Genomic DNA, 20,917 nt, shown 5'->3' with positions numbered 1-20,917 from the left:
AAGGTAAGCTGAAGAGCACAAGTCCTTTCAACTCTTGGGTCTCCACAGGTGAGCTCTTGGCTGTCTGTTGGCTCTTATTCTGTCTTCCTTCCATCTTATACTATGGCTGCTCAGTTTCCTCAATTCTTTTGGAGAAAGGCATTGACTACATAAATTGGGTCCTTGTTGTCTAATTGAGTCTAAATTGCACAACTCATACCTGGACTTGTTTGTGTGTAATGGAATATCTAGGACTTTCAGCAGTACAAGAATCCTTACAGGAAACTGGAGAAAACTTGTTTGAGATGGTTCATCTAACTGTAACAATATAACTGCATGATTTTATTTTGAAAAAGATTGATAACCTTAACTCCTTTGCTTGTCGGTTAGAAATCCTAGATATATCCAGATCATGTTCATAATTTTACTTGCTATTTTTGAGCCACTTGGGGAAGAGTGAAGGTAGTATGAATATCTGTCCTCTGACCAAAATCAGTCTCCAGTGAAGATTAGAGTTATTGAAAAGGACTTTTTTTTCTTTTTTTCTTTTTTTTTTTTTTTTTTGTCCTGGTGGTTTGGCTGCAGCATTGATTATTTAGTCTGTGGGAGACTGGGTCAACTTCGGCAGAGAGATTCAGAGCTAGGCACTTACTACTTTTCTCTTGGAACTGTGTTCTGTTCTTAATTAACACATCAATGGTTGGGCCAGGCCCTAATTACATGGCTCAGCAGTGCTGTCATTTTCCTGGCACAGGCTCCTGTCAGTGCTGTAGCTGAGACAAAAGAGACAGGGAGGGCAGAGAAGCGCTGATTCCAAGAGACACCTCAGAGGGAGGCAGAACACGAGACCAGAGTCACCAACCTGCCTCCTAAAGAGTCCTAAGTCAGGATGTGAGGTACCACTCTACAAATTTGAGGTTTAGCTGTAGGTGGCTGTATGAATCTTGCTCATAGAGGCTCCTGCTAGGCACCCGTAATGACCAGACTTTGGGACAAGATTCTATTGTGCCTAGGAAGGGATTGAGGAGTCCAGGAGGCTTGATGGTTCTGTTCTGTCACTAGTGTTCAGGAGATGGTTTAAATCCTTGCTTTTCTGTTTGTTTATTTATGCCAAGCAGAGGATGTGCAGCCATAGGAGACACAGAGAGGAACTGCAGCCATGTACAGAGTAGCGCACAAGTTGCGTTTCCTCATGATTCCCCTGGGCTCTGAGAGACTGGGTGAGATCTGGCAAAGTGGGAGTGAACACAGTCTCTCTTCCTTAGGTGACAGTGTGCTGAGAAACAGGCTCTGCAGGAAGGTGCTGTCTGTCATCCCCTAGATGGATTTTTTGTCTTCCAATTTAATGTTGTCATTGGAATGTGAGAGATGCTCAGGGCTGGTGGGAATAGCAGGCCAGGAGACACCAAATCTTCTTGTCTTACTGGAGCCAGTCCTTCCCCTGTCTGAGAAAAGGATCTCCTCATCAGGATGTCTATATTGGGGTGTTCTTTGGACTTTTCTTTGGACTCATTGGACTGTACTGTACGAAAAGGGCTTCCTTTGGGCAAGGGTTCAAGCCATGAAATGGCAGAAAGTTGGAGGGTGTGTACCAGGAGAGGTCAAGCTGGGTGGAAAGTTAAGAATGTTTGGCAGCAATGCAAGAGAAAACTATCAAATACCCACAGATAAGTGAAGTACTGAATTACCCTTTAGGCTCCAGAATTTACAACAATCATTTTGGCCAGTATGGGACTCTCTCTGATAGGGCTTTTGAAGCATCTGTATATTTAGAACCTTTACCTCCTCACTAGGTAAAAATAGGTGGAAATGAACTTAATGAAAAAGCCAAACAGATGTGCTCTGGCTCCAAGTGTCTTACGTGTGTGATAAGACTGTCATCTTGGCAAGAAGGCAATGTGCAGCTCAAAAAAAAGCTGGGCCAGCACAAAACACACAATTGAGCTTTGGTTTTAAATACAAACCATGTCTAAGTATGCTTTAATTGGCTTGTAACATTTTTTGATGCCCTGAATTTTGAACCCCTACTTTCTTTTCCTTTCTCAGCTTCAGGAATCTTGCACTGTGAAGCCAGACTTCCCAAGCTGACAACTTGTGCTTTAACACACTCTGAATGTCTTGTTATCTGAATGTGTAACCATTTTTGTGCCACTTAGGTTGTTGGCAGAAGAGACTTCTACCTCTTGTTAACTGAGAACAGGCAGAGCTAGATGATGAGGGCTCTGCCTTTTCTGAAGAACCTCAGTTTCCCCAATAACATGAAATGCTCAAGTGAGCAGGATGGGTTCTGCTGGAAGCCACCCATTTCTAGCTGTGCCAAAGATGACCACGTGTTCAGGCCACTCTTGAGTGGCTGCAAGCCAGACACGCCTGGTATGGGTGGGACTTGTGCACATAGGCCAAAGGCGGTCTGTGCTCTGCAGAGGTCTTTGACCTGTGTTTCATCAGGTACTGTTCTCCTGTACCACAGGCCAAAGACCTTTGGGGGTTTAACCTCCTGGTTGAGGTGGGTCCCATTAGAGCAGGCAGCTCACTTGTGGTGAGGAGCTGTGAGAAGGCTCATCTGGAGCCTTCCCCTCTGCACCCTCTGCCCTGGCACCTGGATTTAAGCCCTGGCCTTGCATGGGCTGAGCTGTTGGGTGCCATGCCTGGCCTTGTACCTTGCTGATCCTGAGGTGACTTCCTGGTGTGACCTGGGACTCGTCTCGTTCCTGCAGCCTGGCCTGGGGGTTGGCAGACTCTGGCTGACTCAGTCACTGTTGTGCCACCTGCTCCACTGTCCTTGCTTGGACCTGGTTACGACTTTCACTGCCAAGAGACAACTTCGGGTTAGAGAACCGTATTTATTCAGAATAAGGAGTGTTGATGGTGCTAATGCACAATTAATAATCAATGTAATTGGGTATTCCATTATAAACAAGGCTGTGTTATTTCAAGTAGTCACTACGGAAACAAATGAAACTGTGAGTGTTTAACTTCAAAAATGTGTTCTAATGAAAATATAAATTAAGGTGAAACAGGCCACGCACCTCCTCTATGAATTGCGCTTCTTGCAAGATACTTTAGCTCAGGGGTGAGTCCAGATTAACATATTCTCAGGCAAGCCCTTTGCACTCAGGTAAGCAGCTGTGCTGTCCCAAAGACAGGCTTTGTGGGAGTTCCTGTCTGCCTCAGCACTAGGAGATAGAGCCACTGTGATGTACAGCCAAAGCAGCGCTTTAGGCTTCTAGAGGTGCATCTCTGCTTTGTTAATGCTCCATGTTACGCAGGTACATCCCTGCTGCAGGTGTGGGATAAACCCTTAGGTGTCCTTGGAAATGGTGACCTGGAAGCATCTGTCTTAGTCCTGCATAAAGCCAGCTGAACTATGCTCAGCATATGCTCTGTTTTCGCTTGTGCCACTGGGAGAATAATTTTTCATTGAGTGCTTCTCTGCCCAACAACTGCATCAAACTTGGCATTGGTCATCTTTTTCAGAACATTCACAGCACGTTCTGGAAACAATCTGAAAGAGATAATAACATGAAATTACATGTAGGATAAGAAACTTAAAATATGGGAAAGTTGCACTGCAGGTGAGAGAGGAGCTGGTTTGGCAGAAGTGTGCATACAAAGAGGCTTGAGAGCAAGACTTAAACTAGGTGTTATTTCCAAAGAATACATAGCTCTTGTCAATCTCTAACTGGTTTTAACTCCAACCCCACCCATGTCCTTTCATGACAGTTGTAAGGACAGGTAGCTACTGGGCAGTATTTGGGTTTCAAGACTGCTGCAGGGTCCAGGAAGGTTCAATATTGAACAGAAATAAGTGCCTATTAAGTGTTGTCATGCTCTGAAAAGCAGCAGACCTATAGAAGGATGGGATGTTAAATGAGACCCAAGATGCAATTTGCTCTCCTAGGATTTCTTCTCTTAGGAGTGTTATAGAAGATATTCGATTAACTACTTTATCTCTGAACTTTATCTCTGAACAGTCTTCCTTAGCATTAGCAGCTAAAGTAGCTAAAGCCTTAGTCTGCAAGAGCTGACCAAGTGTAAAATTTTTGATAAAACTAATGCTGCTAACAAAGAACTCTCTGAATCTGGCAGATAAGAGTGCTATGAAGAAGATAAGGGCAACTCCAAGAGAATGAAGTCGCTTTAGAAAAAGGCCATCCCATTGACAGTGAAACCTATCAGAAATTAAGAGACCAGTGACCAGAACTAAGTGATTGGACTTGGGGTTGGACTTGAGGATCAGGTGATGGGTGGCACAAGTATAACTGAGAGGCATGAATTGGGGTAGGGGTCCCTCTCAGAGGCACCCAGCATGAGCTGTAACCTAGGAATTAATAAAAGTCTAATTGGAAACCTTCGCTCAGACTTTGCATTCTCAGTGGGATACTACCGTCGGACCCTGTGGTGGTGGCTGGTGTGTGTAAATCCATAACATGAGCCATGTCTCTTTGTGTCCTCCTGCCCCAAAATAAAACAAAAAAGCAGAGTTGCCCTCAGGGCTTTGAGGGCATGAGGTTTGACTTGTCTATGCTTCTGCACAGTTGTGCTGCCAGCATGCAGCTCTTGGAGATACAAAAATACTTAAAAGCTTTTTCCCCACTGTCTGGTGTTGGGTTTTGCAAACAAGATATTAGCAAGTGTTTCAGGAAGTACTGTAAAACGTAATTTAGTTGTTCTGATGTGAATTCTAGGTTTGGAACCTGAGGTCTGGTGAAAATACCTCCTCATCAGAGCAGCTACACTGGATATTAAAGATGTATGAGAAGACCAATCTTGCTTTACATGGCAGAGAGAAGCAGTATAGCCCTTCTGAAGTAACTTTCCCAGCCTCTGTGACTTCAGTCTCTGGTGTTGACATGAAGAAACAAACACTAACAAGCAGCAGGTTCTCAGCCCTTTCTGAACCTATGCTGGGGCTGCTGGCTCAGAAAAGCTGGTTTTTGCAAGCCCAAGGGAAACGGCCAACTGTGCAGAACAAGTGTTCTCTTGTTCTCCTTCTCCCTCCCTATCAGCCTGTAGAGCCATTGAGCTCTCTACTGAGAACAGTGAGCTGCAGAAAGTGGATCACAACAACCTACAAGAAGACTCAAAATATCTTCCTGTGTGTGATGCCTGCTGCTGCCATTTGAAAGAAGCACTGCTATTTCATTACACTGGTATGTGTTTTTCATACTAAAATAATTCAAGTGGGTGGTTGTTTAAAAAATATTCTTATCTCCTGCAGACAGTTATACATTATCTAGCTATTATAGGCATAGTGATGTCAAATCTGGCATGATAAACAACTGATTACAGTGATGTCAAACACTGAAAATTATACTACAAAATAAATGAAACTGGGATGAATGTGAACTTCTGCTGTCCAGCTGTCATATCAGGGTTTCTCTGTGCTGCCAAACCATGTTTTTTACTAGCATGAGCGCAAAATGGAGTTGCTCATAAAATAAAACTTAATCTTGAATGAGGTGTTATATTAAGTTGGTGCAAAAGGAATTGTGTTTTTTGCATTGTTGAAATTTGCCATTTGATATTGGAATACATTCTTAAATAAATGTGGTTGTGTTTATACATCATTTTAGGGTGCTTTTCTCACTTAGTTCTTTTGCTACTCCCTTATTACTTTATTATTTTATACTTTGTTATTTTATATTATGTTATTTTATATTACTATGGAAATGATGTTAGACAAAAAGCCAATTCAAGTGATTTTCTTATTATTGGGTCATAAAGCAGTGGAAACAACTCACAACATCAACACCACATTTGGCCCAGGAACTGCATGACTGTACAGTGCAGTGGTGGTTCAAGAAGTTCCGCAGAAGAGATGAGAGCCTTGAAGATGAAGAGCGCAGTGGCCGGCCATCAGAAGGTGACAACGACCAATGGAGGGCAATTATCAAAGCTGATCCTCTTACAACTACATGAGAAGTTGCCAAAGAACACTGACTGTTCTATGGTTGTTCAGCATTTGAAGCAAATTGGAAAGGTGAAGAAGCTCGATAAGTGGGTGCCTCATGAGCTGACCCAAAATAAAAAAATCATCATTTTGAAGTGTTGTCTTATTCTATGCAGCAACGACAAAACATTTCTTGATCAGATTGTGACCTGTGAGGAAAAGTGGATTTGATACAACTGGCAATGATGAGCTCAGTGGCTGTACTGAGAAGAAACTCCGAACAACTTCCCAAAGCCAAACTTGCACCAAAAAAGGTCATGGTTGCTGTTCGGTGGTCTGCTGCCGCTCTGATCCAATACTGCTTCCTGAATCCCAGAGAACCGTCACATCTGAGAAGTCTGCTCAGCAAATTGATGAGATGCACAGAAAACTCCAATGCCTGCAGCCCGCATTGGTCAACAGAAGGGACTTGATTCTTCTCCATGACAACACCCAACTGCATGCTACACAACTGGCACTTCAAAAGTTGAACAAATAGGACTACAAAGTTTTGCCTCATCTGCTGTATTCACCTGATTTCTTGCCAAACAACTACCACTTCTTCAAGCATCTCAACAACTTTTTGCAGGGAAAATGCTTCCACAACCAGCAAGATGCAGAAAATGCTTTCTAAGGGTTTGTTGAATCCCAAAGCACTACATTTTATGCTACAGGAATAAACAAACTTATTTCTCATTGGCAAAAATGTGTTGATTGTAATGGTTCCTATTTTGATTAATAAAGATGTGTTTGAGCATAGCTACAATGATTTAAAATTCACAGTTCAAAACCACAATTACTTTTGTACCAACCCAATACGTTTACTGCTTGTATACTCAGTTTTGACAATGTACTCCCCACACACCTTTTTTTAGTTTTCTACTTACATTTCAGTAAGTAATGCAACGTTTAGATTTGATGGAACAAAAACCATTTTCTGGTTGGTCAGTATTCCTTCCATCAGGGCCTCTACAACTTCTTCAACCTCCAAAATCTTTCCAAGCCTGTAAAGGAAAGCACATCTGTAAGAGCTGCAGTGGTAAAATGGGAGTGGTATTACCTGATGTAGGATGTTTCACACATGCACAAACTTAAGTAGTTCAAATGCAACTATGATGTGGGTGAAGTGACACTGCAGATTTTCTGTAGCCAATTCTATATGCCTTTTTCATATAGTCAGTAGGAATACAAGCCCTAAACCTGAGGCTAATCTGTGATGGTCAGATGCAATAAAGGAAAGACAGACACAGTTTGGATAGTTACCTTGTGGTGGGGTTTTTGACAAATCCTGTGTTTATGAACACTGGGCAAAGACATGTGGTTTTTATTCCATCTTTTCCCAGGGTAGACAGCTCCTCTGTCAGAGCTTTATGAAATCCAACGGCAGCAAACTTGCTTGAGCTGCAGGGGAGGAAAAGCACAGATGAGAAGACAGGAATACTACTTCTAACTTTCCACAAGTGGCCTAAATGATCACACAATACTGACTGGGAGGGGAAAAAATGTAACCCAACTGAGAGAGAGGGCAGGGAATAATTTTATATTTCTCTGTACAAGAGTGTAGTGATGGAATAGATATTGCTGCTTGGGGAATTATGGAAGGCAAACAGGGTATCCTTCAGGAAAAAGCCACCTCAGTGGTGAACAGAGAGAAGAACATAAGGAGATCTTAGAAAATTATAACTAATGTACATCAAACTATGGACTTCCTTTTTTTTTCCCCAGCTTAGAAGATTCTGAAAAGGAATGCAGCCTGAATCTGTAAAATACAGAATGATGGGCATCTTAGAAATGGATAACAACTCCCTACTGTTTCTTGCACCACATAGGAGCATCTTGTGACATTCACAGGTGAGTTTTGATATAGAGGAGCATTATCCATGCATAACTGAGACACATAATGCTATAGAAATTGGTGCAGGCCAAGAGTATAAATCAACTCTAAAATGAAAGTGAACCTAAAGAGTCAGTTTATTGATTGCTGTTCATTTGGACAGTGTAATCCAGGCAAAATCCATGGCTTGGGACTTCTCACATTGCTAACAGTGAGTGATTCTCAAAGAATGAGCAGACGCAGGGGAATATTGCTCTGACTGGAGCTGCTGTCATGGAGGGCTTGATCTGATGGAGAAGGACAATACGCCATCTCTAAATTTTTCTGTTCAGGTACTGTAATTTTTTTTAGGTGTGTTTCAAGTCAAAATGTAATTTTATCTCATGATACTAGAAGTATTTCTATACACTACAGTCATTGCTACAATGGTAGAAAGATCAAAGCTACTCATTGGGGGTTTACTTGACAAGACACCACCTCACACAAGTCCTGCTTTCCAAGGAGAAGGGAAGAGGATACCTTTTTTTGTGAAGCAAAAGTCTGAAATAGTGAGAGAGAGAGGAAAAAAATAGCAGCTTTTGTTAGTTGATGTGTCACATCCCTATTCCTTCATACAAGTATTGCTCCTGATTCAGTCAGTGCTAATAAGCCAATCAGCAGGAACCTGCAGGCATCCTTAAGTGCTGATTGTTGTGGTATTTTCCTCCTTAGCACCATCTTTTGGGCGTACCATATTCAGTGGAAGGATTATTTCAATTACTTTGCACTGGCTGATGGAGTAGTTACAATTAAAAATAAAAATGAAGAGAGCTGATTTAGAAATCGCTTACCAATAAGTCACCATGAAAGAAGTCACAAAATGACCTGCTGCCGAAGCCACTGTGACAATGTGACCGTGATTGTTGTCCATCATGGCTGGCAGGAAAGCTCTTGTGGTCTTGAAAGTCATTTCAACCAAGAAGCAGAAAGAGGGTAGGGGAAGATGGACGAAAACAATGTTTTCTTAGGCATGTTCAGCAATGACACTGTCTATTGTTAATTAAGCAACTAATGCTATAGCTAATGCTTTGTGTTGCACAGCACCTCAGATTCTGAGAACCACAGAGACACACACTCTCTGTTCAGCTGGTACAACTGGCAACCACTTTTCCAAAGAAAATGTTTCAGGAAGTTTGCTCTAAAGAGGAGTGACTCTCACATCTCTCCTGTGCTGCTCTTTACGGTTCAGGTGTCAGCAACAAGGCCACCAGTGTTTCACCCTAGCACATACAAGAAAAGGCTCATCAATCTGCAGCATCTCTCTTGTTCTGCCACAAACAGCATGCCCTTAACAGCTGAAAGAAGAGCCCTGATACATCTGTGACTGAGACCAACCCAAGCTACAGATGAGGCTGTCACAGGTAAGCTCATGCAAAGAAAAGAAAGACTTAAAACTGTGCCAGGCTCAGATCAGTAAGAGGTTAATCAAGTTTCCCAACAGTCAGTCTCACTGGGTACCCCTGTACCCCAGCTACACACATCAGAAAGATGCTTTTCTAATTCACTCGTAGCTGAAAATAGTTGTTAGTCTAAATATGCCTCCTCAGCAACATTGCCCAAAGAACACAGGCATGAAGATGGTGGTGGACCTTACCCACATGTGAGCAAGAATGTTGACCTCAAACATTCTTTCAATCTGGTGGTCCTGAGTTGAGAGCAGGTCAGCACATGTAATCACACCAGCGTTATTCACCAGGATGGAGATGTCCCCTATGTCCTTTTTCACCTTTAGAAGAAACCCAGAAAGGTGTGTGTCATTCATTACCCAAACAATGCAAGGCTGTGGAAGATGAATGACAATTAATTGAATTCTTAATTTTGTTTCTTTAGGGAGAGGAAGATGGTGTCACATTTCCAGCTGTGATAGGAACTGTGCGGTGGTATTGGGAAATCTGGTGTAGATCTGATGCTTTTTGCTAATTACTGTCAGTATTTATAGCCTTCCACACATCACTCACAGACACAGTATGCTCTGCTTAGTGACTATTGGGACTCTGGACATACAGGCTGTTTTGAGGGAGCTGAACCATATTCTTTACAATAAAAGGTTTCAACTGTCCTCAGTGTTGTCTGTGTGCTGCTTGGGAAACTAAGAGGCAGAAGTTCCTTGGCGGTGGGAATTCTAAAGAGCCAACTTGGCAAAGGGGTGTGATATGCCAGAGCTTTTCAAAAGATGATGAGAGTGGCTGTGGTATCAGAAGTGCCACTTTCCGCTGTGTCCTGAAAGCAGCAAAAAGTGGGAGAGGATTCCAAGGGCTGGCATGATTTGTGTACGATACCACTTCTCTTGTTTTCCTGACCTCTCTGAAACTCAAGCGCCTCTGGGTAAGCCTTTGGGTGTGCTCCGGCTCCCCTACCTTCTCTGCAGTGCTGTAGATTTCCTCCCTTTTGCTGCAGTCCACCACGAAGGCTTGCACAGTGGCTCCCAGCCTTTCACACTCTGCTGCCGTCTCCTCAAGGCCATGCTGTCAGAGGCGGAAAAGAAAGACTTATATGCATAACTGTTGTATCCTGCCTCTGTGTTGCCGCTTGGGCACTGCAGCAGACAAGGTAGAGGCTGGAGATTTCCTAGGAGAACAGCATTTGATGTGCACAGAACAGAAGCACCACTCAGCCCCAGCAGATGCTTAAGGCTGGTGACCCCAGGAACGAGGCCTTTGCCAAGACAGTTTTCTTCTAAGCTGCATCAGGGAAGCCCACGCCTAAAACCCCCTCCCTTGGCCATGTATTTCAGTGCCTGCTTCTACCCACCCTTACAATACATTTCCCAGCACCACAGCTAGGGTTTGCCCAAACCTTCTTCCCCATTCCAGTGAACATGGACAACACTCTGCTTGGCAGCAGCCCTTGCACATCAAGAGTCAGGAGCCATATCTCCTCACACCCCACCACAGCTTGGCCTTAGCTGCAATGGGTAGCATGAAGAGACACAGAAAGTATTACACAATATCCTCACTATTTGCACAGCTCCTTACATGAAGCTTTTCTTGGTTTGTTTAGGGATTGGTATTGGTAGGGTTTTTTATTTTGTTTTGTACATTTCGGATGACATGATAAACTCCTCTATGCTTTCTGATACACTGTGCCTGGACCCATTCCTGCACACTGCTGCCCACAGCTTCCTGCTCCAATACACCTGATCACACCTATGCACAACATTCTGATCCTTGCTGAACACCATTCTGCATGTTCATATCTGTTCGGCTTCACTTTCCAAGGTCGTTTTGAGCTCTAGTCAAATTATTAGCAAGGAGAGTTTGGCCTGGTGTAAACATTTATCAAGGACCTGTCCAGGCAGGTAACTGTGCCAGAGGGCAGCACAGATCACACACAGCACAAAACAATGATGGCTGCCTGTATCAGTAAAGAGACACGTCTTCCAGCGATGTACGCGTAACATGTGAGGGACGAGAGACAGCGAGCAGACGGCAAAACAGCTTCTCTGTAGCAACAGGCTTCTAGTCTCAGTGTGCAGCCTTCTGCAACCTTAGGCAGCAGTTCCACCAGCAGATTGCTGAGCGCTCCATTTCCCTCCTGCAGCTACTCTTTGAGGTGCTGTGCATTCTGCCTTGCTCATCAGCACCGAGTAACTGTGGGATCCAGACACCCACGTCCTCCAGTGCAAGTGGGGCAAAACCTTCTACTCACACTCAGTGACCCAGTCACCTGTGAGCAGGTGTGGAAGGAGACAATCAGATACAGTGTGAATGCAGCCTCTCTTCCACTGTTACAAACCCAGTGGCCTCAGGGATGAGCGAGTCAAGATACAAATTGTACCATTACCTTATTGATGTCCCACAGAACCAGCCTGCTCTGGCGCTTGGCAAACTCGAAGGCGGTCGCTCTCCCTACGCCGTGGCCAGCACCCGTGATGAGAACGAGCTCTCCACTGACAGACTTTCTCTTGACGGGAATAAAAAGCTTCACAAAAGCCTCTAAGTAAGAGTAGATGAGCAGACCCAAAAAGAGGAGAAGCTCCAGAAGCGGATTCATTGTTTTTCTGAAGTCCTTTGATTGCCTGAGCTCTGATCTCTCTTGACAAGGACGTGGGCTCTTGATTTACCAGCAGCCGGACCCGTTCCACCCCTGGGCGGCAGCAGCAGCCGGGTGTAACTCGTGACGGGAGCCGTGTCGCCGTCCCGATCCCCGTTCCAGGCGAGGGAAGGGGATCGGCGAGAAGGCGAAAGTATATCCTGGACCCCGCACAGAGGGAGGGCAGCGGGGCGGGAGGGGCGGACCTGTGTGAGCGGTAACGGGCGCTCAGCCCCGCAGCAGCCGGGGACCGACCCGGGGGCGTTTCCCTCAGCCACCACCGCCAGGGGGCGCCGCACGCCTGAGCACGCACTATCGTCCTGTCAGTCAGGGGCCACGGCCCCTGCGGGCCCCGCCCCCTCGCCGCGGCCCTCCCCGCGCCGCCCGGCCCGGCCCCGGCTCCCCTCGCCGTGCGGGGCTCCGTGAAACGCGGAGCCGCGGTTGCCGGGGCCGGGCCACGAGTGGAACGCGAGGGTCTGTGGCCGTTAACTGTCCGGCCTGCCGCGCGCCCGGCCCCACCTCCCGGCGGCGCGGCCACCAGTGAGAGGGCGGGAATCCGGGTGGGGCGTGGCCAAGGGAAGGGAAAGCCGGTGGGCTGGAGACACTCGCGATTGGTGGTGCTCTGTCCAATCAGAGCCGAGCTTGCATCGAGGTGCCTTAGCGGGGGTTCCGTGCCCGCAGGTACCGGTGGCCCTCGGGTGGCTCCGTGCCCGGGCTGGGGAGCCGGCGGCAGCTCGGAACCGGCTGCCCCCCTCCAGCTGCTCCAGCCCTCGCATCCTGTGCCCGGCTCCGTGGAGCTGTGTCAGGGGTTGCTTCTGGCGAGGTGGGGTTGTTGGCGGTGTCGATGCTGCTCTCGGCCGGCGCCCTCCGTGCGACTGTGCCTAGGTTCGCTCGGGCCTTCGCCGTGTTCTCTGTCACGGTCACGCTGTCCATCCCGCCTGCCCGCTGTGTGCTCCAGCGCAGGCTGCCCCTCAGGTACATTGCCGTGTGACGCCGGGCGGCCCGGCCAGGCTGGGGCTGGTGCTTCCGAATCTGGGGACCGGCCTGGCTCGGTGGCTCTGCCGGCTTTTCGCCTCGTTGGGGGATGCCCAGTTCTCGAGGGAGCAGTCAGCTGTTCATTGGGACAAGAGCTCAGGGCTGCCTTGCCATCCCCTGCCAGCCGAGGGGGAGCTTGGCAAGGGATGTACGGGTAGCCTAGGGTGTCACATGGCCATGGCAGGAGCAAAAATCGGTCTGTCTTGTAAACCTGAACGGTGCAGTTATTGAAAAATACTCTGCCCTGGTGAGACCACATCTGGAGTGCTGTGTCCAGTTCTGGGCTTCCAAGTTTAATAAGGACAAAGAATTACTGGAGGAAGTCAAGCAGGGAGCTATGAAGTTGATTAGGGGTCTGGAGCATCTTATGAGGAAAGACTGAGAGAGCTGGGTTTGTTCAGCCTGGCAAGGAGAAGACTGCGAGGGGATCTTATTTATGCTGATAAACATCTTTGGGGTGGATTTCAAGAGCATGGGTCCAGACTCTTCAGTGGTGCCCAATGAAAGGATGATGGGCACTGGGCATGGATTGAAGCATAGGAGGTTCCATCTAAACATGAGGAGAAACCTCTTTCCTTTGAGGGTGATGGAGCCCTGGAACAGGCTGCCCAGAGAGGTTGTGGAGTCTCTTTCTCTGGAGACATTCAGAACCCACCTGGACACATTCCTGTGCCATCTGCTCTGGTGAACCTGCTTTAGCAGGTGGGTGGGACTAGATGATCTCCAGAGGTCCATTCCAACCCCAGCCACTCTGTGATTCTGTGAAAGTTGATGTAACAGTGAACCATGTGAGGAAGTTTGCAGTGCATCAGCTATGTGCTTTCCCCTGTGTCTGCCAAAGATTGTATGTACCTCAGGTGGTTTGTGAGTTGAATTGTGCTCTGGCAAACATCACCTCAGCAGTGAATGTGATGGAGCCTGTATGCTGGACCTGTGACTGGTGCATTTTCAACTTCAGCTTTGTGAAGCAGAACCTAGTCTCCTAGATACCACTGAAGATTTCGTAGCACGACTGAGGAGTTTAGAACTGGAACTCCTGTGTTTGAAAAAGCCTGGTTTGTTCTGTTACTTCTAATATTCACATCTGGTTTCAAGTAGCAGGGTTACTACTTAATGTGTGCATTGCTTTCTTCTTTATCTGAAACTCATTGGTCCAATCATAGTGTTGTTGATGTGTTCAAATCTGGATGTGTTTTTGCAGAGGAGATATATTTCCCTAAATGCTGGAAGTGGTTATTTCTTTTTTTAAAAAAAGAACTTCTAAACCCAAGATATTTACAGTATTCTTGCAGGTTATAGCCCCTTGCTGAGCTTTGAACCTCCTATCCAGAGTAATCCTCTTTATTTTTGTAATAGTTAAAAAAATATTATTTGGAGTACAGAAGGGCCACTTTGTGTGTTGAAGGAAATCCATGCAGAGTTTTTAAGAGCTTGATGTCAGGCACCATAACCTCTTTTAGTATTTTATTGTTGACTGGTATTTTAGCTCCTGAAAACACATGGCAAAGTAAAATCACTAGAGGTATCACTTTTTTTCTTTTCCAACCTAAATGATTTTATGGTTGTATTCTGTAACTGGTCAGTTTTCCACACAGTCCAGAATGGCAGTTCTAGTTCTCACCTTCTCACTCATGCTATGAAATCTTCATGTATGTCTAGTAGAGTACTCTTCTGCTTGAAGAAGCTGAAGGTGAAATTCAGAATTTTTTGGTCCCAAGCATACATTTGTGTGGTGTCTGAAAGAAGCAGTAACACATTACTGAAAGCTGGTTTGTGGAAAAAGCCTAGTCTGTTCTGCTTGATAAAATGTACTACGCAGATCTGGGATTAAGTAACAGGATTAAAGCTGAAGGAATGAGGTGCTTTTTTCTTTCTTTCAGTAACTTATCTGCAGACTATTGGTCTCGTCTTCATCCTGTTAACATGTTCAACAGTTGCGATGCTAAGAAATTCTACCACAGCAAAGCTCTCACCTCCCCATATCCTGGATCACACGTGGAGCGTAGCCGAGTTCCTGAAGATAAAGTCGGCTGGCTGATTGAGTGGGAAGATTATAACCCTGTGGAGTACACAGCGAGGTCTGTTTTGGCTGGACCCAGTTGGGCAGATCCCCAAATCAAGTGAGTGGAGGTGGTGACTCTTTTCTTCTTTGAATGTGAAAGAAGGAAATGGTGACTGGTTGAGTTAAGATTATCAGCTTAAGTGAGATGTGAGTCTACAGTGAGGTGTGAAAGTAAAGACCTAGAGAAATGGTACTTAGAGAGCTGAATGGTTTTGGTTAGCTCTGAAAGTCTTTGACACGTGATTTTACTGAGCTGGTGACTGAGATAAGAGTAGTGTTGATTGGAATAACGGACAGTGATTGATCCAGTATAGTGCTGCTTCTCTGTGTTGATTGTGACCTAAGTAAAAAATCTCCAAATTATTTTTAAGAATTTTGGAATAATTTATCATCATGTACTTGTTTGTTTGTTCATAGATTGAATGGGAGATGAGAGAATTTAAGTAGAATTGTAGTTCTTGAGTGACTCAAGAAACATGACAGGTTGAATAAAATAAATACTTCAGGAGGTGCACATATATCTGCAAAATTAAATACAGGAAGACACACAGTAAAGGTTGAGACTTTATAGTCCCTTGTAGAAAAGGAAGGACCTGCAACTTAAATTCTGGTAAAAACTACTTATTGGTCAAATGGGTGCTGTAGATCTGGTGGTTGGCCTTCAGACTTTTGTGGGGCAGAGGAATGTTTTGTGTTTAATAACTAATCTCTGTTAAATTATTCTTTTCCACACAGTGATAAAAGTTTTTCTCCCAAATTCAATGAGAGAGATGGAGAAGTGGAGAGGAAGAGTCTGAATGGCTTGTATGTGGTTGAAAATGGGAGGCCCCGGTGAGTGCGGTGGTTTTATTTTTATTTGCATATTCATTTCAGTGATATAGTTTCAGAACTCTTAGAGGTCTTTCAGTTCTGATTTATGGTACCTACTAGAACAAAATCAAGATAGTCTCCCCCAGAGAGAGGAGAAATGATACCTCAGTGCTAGAGTTCTCTCTGGAGGAAGGTTGTGGCAGAGAGGCACTAAAAGGTCAGCCTGCCCTACAGCAGAGGCTTGTGGTGACACTGTAGATGGGGGATGTCCAACACTGCTAATAGTAGGGTCTGTTGAATAAATTGTTTCCACGGTTTGACCAGATGTTGGGCTCTGAAGCTTTTGTACCACTCCACTTGTCTTCTGTGGCAGAGCAGAAGAGTATTTTGTTCTGCTGATAGATCCTTGCATAGCACAGATAACTAATCTCACCTAAAAACTTCTTTCTGCCGTTTGTCCATAATTGAATGCTCTGTGCATCTGTAGTCTTGGAAACTAGATTCCGTTCTCAGACAATACTGTATGCAGAATGACAGTAATGCTTGATCAGTAGTATCTCAGGACATGACATCTGGGATATGACAAAGCCATTTTGTACATTGCCTTTCTCTGTATTATTCAACATAAAAAGAGGGTGATGAAGGATGAAACTCTGCTTTGTTTCTCTTGTTCTTTAAAGTGTATCACCATACACTGGATGCATGTTGCTATCTTTTCATTTGTTGTTATCTAAGCTTCTTTAAAGCTGCTTTTTAAGAACATTTAGAGCATACTTTGAATATGGGGAAGTACATTTAATGTACTGTGCCACTTATTTCAGAAATCCAGTGGGAAGGACTGGCCTCGCAGGCAGAGGATTGTTGGGGCGCTGGGGACCAAACCACGCTGCTGATCCTATTGTTACCAGGTAAGGGACACACGACTGAAAGGTGCTGTGCAGTAGAGCAAAAAAATATGCATTTTGCTTTTTCTGTGCATCTCTGGGCAGGTTATTACTTTTCATGGGCCTTTTGTGCATGTTCCTCTGACTAAACTGTTTCAGATAGGGGTATCTGAATGGAGAGATATAGAGATGTGTGGAACTTGAATTTGATTGGTCTTTGTCTTTCGAAAAGAGTAAGGACTTGCTGTTTGACAAGCAATCACTTCTGAAATGCAGAGGAAGCAGATTTAAAACAAAACCAAAACAGCAACAAAAACAAACCACCAACCAACACCAACCCAGGAAGTGTAACTCAATAGAAGTGCATTGTACAAAATAATCTTCAGTAACAAACATGAAAACTGAAAGGATTACGTGTTACTTTGATGCTGTATAAGTAATATGCCAAAAGGCCTTAAATGACGCATGCTAAATTGCAGGAGTGTGTTTTATCTTATAAAGACTCAACTGCAAAAGAATTGGTGTGCCTGCTTTCACTCTGTAGGAAATAACTTGGCCAGCTATATCAGGTGGTGTTAGGCCTTTTTTTTTTTTTTTTGGGTCCGTGTATGCTCTGTTTTAATGGCAGTTTTACCTGAGGGATCTGCGTGTACATGGTAACTTTCTTACACAAAGAAAGCATTCAGAGAAGTTTACCTAGTAAAATAAGGTGCAAGCAAGGAAGTGCCATGCAAGATAGAGCCGTTGTGAAAGTCATCCTAATGTGTTTTACTCCTTCTCCTTATCAGAAGGCTGCTAGTGCTACTGAGTTGCTTTAACTATTGGTAATTCTTCTAAATTCTTTACTGAAGGCAATGGTGGGTGATTGTGGCATGGTGCTGGGTGCGCGGCTGGGAGGTGCTGCAGGCTGCACGTATGTGCTGCTCTAGCAGCAGCGCTTACCCGTGTGTTCTGGGCCAGTACTGGTGCAGCTGCAGTCAGTTGGATGCTGCACATCGCTGTCCAAGGAGCTGTTACTGGCAGCGTGGCTGTGCGAGTGTGCCTCTCACTGTTCCTCTCCTCCTTTTGTGTCCAGAAGCAGCAAAGAATGTTCCTGTTGTTGTTTGCTGCAGGTGGAAGAGGGATGGAAGTGGCAATAAAATTGCTCATCCAGTTACCGGCAAAAACATTCTGCAGTTTGTAGCTATCAAGAGGCGAGACTGTGGGGAGTGGGCCATTCCGGGGGTAAGAAGAAAGCTCCGGGGACATTTCCCCACTGGTGAGGTTGTGGGGTGTTACATGGTGTATGCGTGATAAAAGCATGTTTTTTGGTGAATGACCTCATGTTGCAAAGGTGAGAAGAAATGCTGCATAAGCTGGTTGTGCCTTCTGCTGTTCCTGCCTTGCAAGGTGCTATTCATTTAATACTGACCCTGTCTTGTGCTCAATGCAGGAACAGTTTAATCCAGTGCAGGTTTTGAAGGATGTGAGTGCTTGCTCTTTACTACTAAGTGTAGAGTTCCTCTGATGTCCAGAGTATGATATAGATTCATGGAATATACTAAGGGCCAGTTAAAGGGGAATAATAACAAGTGGAGTCTGAGGGATAGTAACTTTTGTTTTCCCCCTTCTAAGGGAATGGTGGACCCAGGGGAGAAGATCAGTGCTACCCTGAAGCGAGAATTTGGGGAGGAAGCCTTGAACTCCTTGCAGAAATCCCCTGAGGAGAAAGCAGAATTGGAGAAGCAGCTCCACAAGCTGTTCAGCCAGGAGCACTTTGTGGTGAGCTCTGTCTCTTGTGTTAGCCTCTTGTGCTGTGCCTGTAACTGCAGCTGTAAATAAGTTGAAAGAGTATAGCTGAAATGAAGATAATTTGTCATGGTGGGGTTGTTGCATTGTAGGAAAAGGACTGTAGGGAAATTAAAACAAAACAAAACCCATCGTTTTGATTGCGCCTTGTTTCCTGTTGTGATACTGAGATTGTTTGGGGCCTTAGGTATACAGAGGATATGTGGATGACCCCCGGAACACAGATAATGCCTGGATGGAGACAGAGGCTGTGAACTATCATGATGAAACTGGTGGGTATCTCCATGTAGGCCCTTAGTTGCCTTTTATTGTGTATATTGATTTGAAATTGGGATGAGATTGGGCTGAAATTAGAGGAGTGTGCAAATCAGGAGAGACTAGGGGCAAGACCTCTCCTGGAAACAACAGTTGGAGGATTTGACTAAACTTGTGGTAGTGGTTATGTGTTGTTCTAATGACTTCTAGGAACTCTTCGTGTGGCTGATGGTACCCCAGGAGAGGTGATGAGGAGTTACACTGCTGCCAGTCAGATTTGCCGTAAAATAGTGCGTGTATGAAAAATGGTTCTGGCATAGACTCAGTGAGCAATGGTATTGGTTTCTGAGAAGCAGTTGAAGGCTGCTGCCTATGGAGGAGCCATGTAGAAGGGCAAAACTGATCAGACGGGAGTAGAAAAAGTCAGACAGAAGATGCAATAGCATCATGTTCTCACTCTTGTTTTGTGAACAGGTGAAACAATGGACAATTTGCCTCTGGAAGCAGGTGATGATGCTGGAGTAGTCAAGTGGGTCGACATCAGTGAGGACCTCAAGCTCTATGCAAGTCACAACTACTTCATTAAGCTTGTGACGGACAAACGGGAAGCCCACTGGAGTGAGGATCCCAGTCGTGCATGCCATGAGTGACACCAACAACAAACCAGTGCACAGCAAGGGATAACTAAGTTTTCCAGCTTTGAAACAGAGATAACATTGTCGTTTCCAGTGGACATTCAGTGAAAATTCTGTGAAATTTGGCCGGTCAAAACACTTGGCAGGGATAAACGGAGGCTTTCTCAGAGGCTTCAGATTTCTGATTTGTATTTCTCAACTAGTGTGAAATGAGATGAATGTGGAGCTGTTGCCTTGGTTTCCTTTCTTGTCTTCATTATTTTCAGCCATTTCATCGTATCTGAGGATTTGCATGACAGCGTTGGGATTCTGACTCATAGTTCAGAAACTGTTCACTTCAGCTCTGCAATTTTGCTCCGACTTCTTTTCAGGAGTATGAATCCTTAAGGGATGTGAGACTTGTATAATGAGAACCTGAATAATGACTTATTTTAAGTGCTGTATAATAAAGGGAAGTTAATTTTCTGAGTGGTTTCATTTAACAAGCCTTTTCAATGATTTTCTATTTTGAGATATGAGTTTTAATTTAAAGCAATTAATGTTTAATTGCTTTTTAGTTTACAGTATGGATGGTATTCAGATCTGAATGTCTGATGTAACTTGATGACATGTTTTGGGAGAGCTGGATTTCAGTGTTCCTCTCTTTCCACTCTTTGTGGCAGTACAGCTGTTGGGGAGACTGTGCCATAAAGAGGATTGGTGGAAAGAGCAGCCTTTAAGTATAATCTTGTAAATTGTGGTGCTTGTCACAGTTTAGGTAACATGAGTAACTTGCAGTCAAGGGGCCAACATGAGCCTTACATGGCATTGCTGCTGATAAAGAGCTGCGCAACAGCTGCTGACACTTCTCCCTGTGTTTTTAGCCAAGGAGTAGTTGCTGTCCATTGTGTAATAGTGTCAAAGTTGAGGACAGTAACAGCTACAAGTTGTGGTTGAGACCTGGGAAGGGTATCTTTGTGAATTTTGAATTGTATGTTGATGTAGGGTGGTGGTTAAATGTCATTGTCTGGAATTTTCTTGGGTAACAGTACTGTGACATGCTTGTATATTGTTGAGACTGGCCACATCCTGCTTAACTAATGAATGATTTTAGTGCTTACTCCTTTTTGACACCACCCTTTCCCTCCAGTTAGCTAATGAAGTCTGGAGAAGTCATGTTCATTTATACAGGGAACCCTGGGAATCTTGTGGAGTTAACTGAGCAATTTCACTATATTTTGAAGGAAAGGTTTTGTGAGTTAACTGCTGTTGGGTGCTGGTTGGTGGAAACTACACAGAGGTGGTGTTGCTCACTTGTGGTGTTTATGGCGTTTTATCTGTTCTTAAGCATAAACTAAAATATGGCTAATCTTTTTTTTTTTTCCCCTGTTTTAAGCCTGTTTGTGTTGTTTTGAAAGCTCTAATCACAGTGACTCAAAGATGCCACACTGAATGGAGGAGGAGCTCATGCTTGCCTTGAGAGCTGAATGTCCTGCCTCTTAGCAGGTAAAGCTAAACTGGATGACAGCAGGCCATTTCTGTTGAATTTGTTGTCGCAAGGATGAGCGCTTGTAGCTGATGAAGGTACTTGCCCCAGCATGTACAGCTCTAGGTCCTGAGGACATACTTCATCTACAGAGGATTTAGTGGTTG

General features: G+C 44.7%; 2 protein-coding genes across 4 annotated transcripts; one reads left to right on the top strand and one right to left on the bottom strand.

Moving 5' to 3' along the window:
• Window positions 1-2,538: 2,538 nt before the first annotated feature.
• HSD17B11 (hydroxysteroid 17-beta dehydrogenase 11) lies at window positions 2,539-12,263 on the bottom strand. Its single transcript, XM_082050269.1, has 7 exons — window positions 11,568-12,263; window positions 10,142-10,249; window positions 9,379-9,510; window positions 8,576-8,682; window positions 7,175-7,312; window positions 6,799-6,915; window positions 2,539-3,484 (listed from the first exon to the last, which is right to left on the bottom strand). Exons 1-7 carry the CDS (start codon window positions 11,775-11,777, stop codon window positions 3,397-3,399), a joined length of 900 nt encoding a protein of 299 aa, XP_081906395.1. The 5' UTR covers window positions 11,778-12,263; the 3' UTR covers window positions 2,539-3,396.
• A 235-nt stretch (window positions 12,264-12,498) lies between these two features.
• Window positions 12,499-19,750, top strand: NUDT9 (nudix hydrolase 9). Of its 3 annotated transcripts, none has more exons than XM_082050265.1 (8): window positions 12,499-12,791; window positions 14,732-14,971; window positions 15,649-15,744; window positions 16,545-16,631; window positions 17,720-17,831; window positions 18,222-18,368; window positions 18,583-18,667; window positions 19,125-19,750. In XM_082050265.1, exons 1-8 carry the CDS (start codon window positions 12,661-12,663, stop codon window positions 19,298-19,300), a joined length of 1,074 nt encoding a protein of 357 aa, XP_081906391.1. In that variant the 5' UTR covers window positions 12,499-12,660; the 3' UTR covers window positions 19,301-19,750. The 3 variants fall into 3 exon arrangements, with proteins under 3 accessions (XP_081906391.1, XP_081906392.1, XP_081906393.1); XM_082050266.1 differs by having other exon boundaries at window positions 12,507-12,639; XM_082050267.1 differs by lacking the exon at window positions 12,499-12,791 and adding an exon at window positions 13,888-13,906.
• The last annotated feature ends 1,167 nt before the right edge of the window (window positions 19,751-20,917 follow it).

This window comes from Streptopelia decaocto (genome assembly GCF_964273445.1).
Source record: "Streptopelia decaocto genome assembly, chromosome: 4".
Lineage (NCBI taxonomy): Eukaryota > Metazoa > Chordata > Aves > Columbiformes > Columbidae > Streptopelia > Streptopelia decaocto.
The sequence above is the reverse complement of the archived record's forward strand: the minus strand, read 5'-3'. Positions and strand labels throughout refer to the sequence as shown.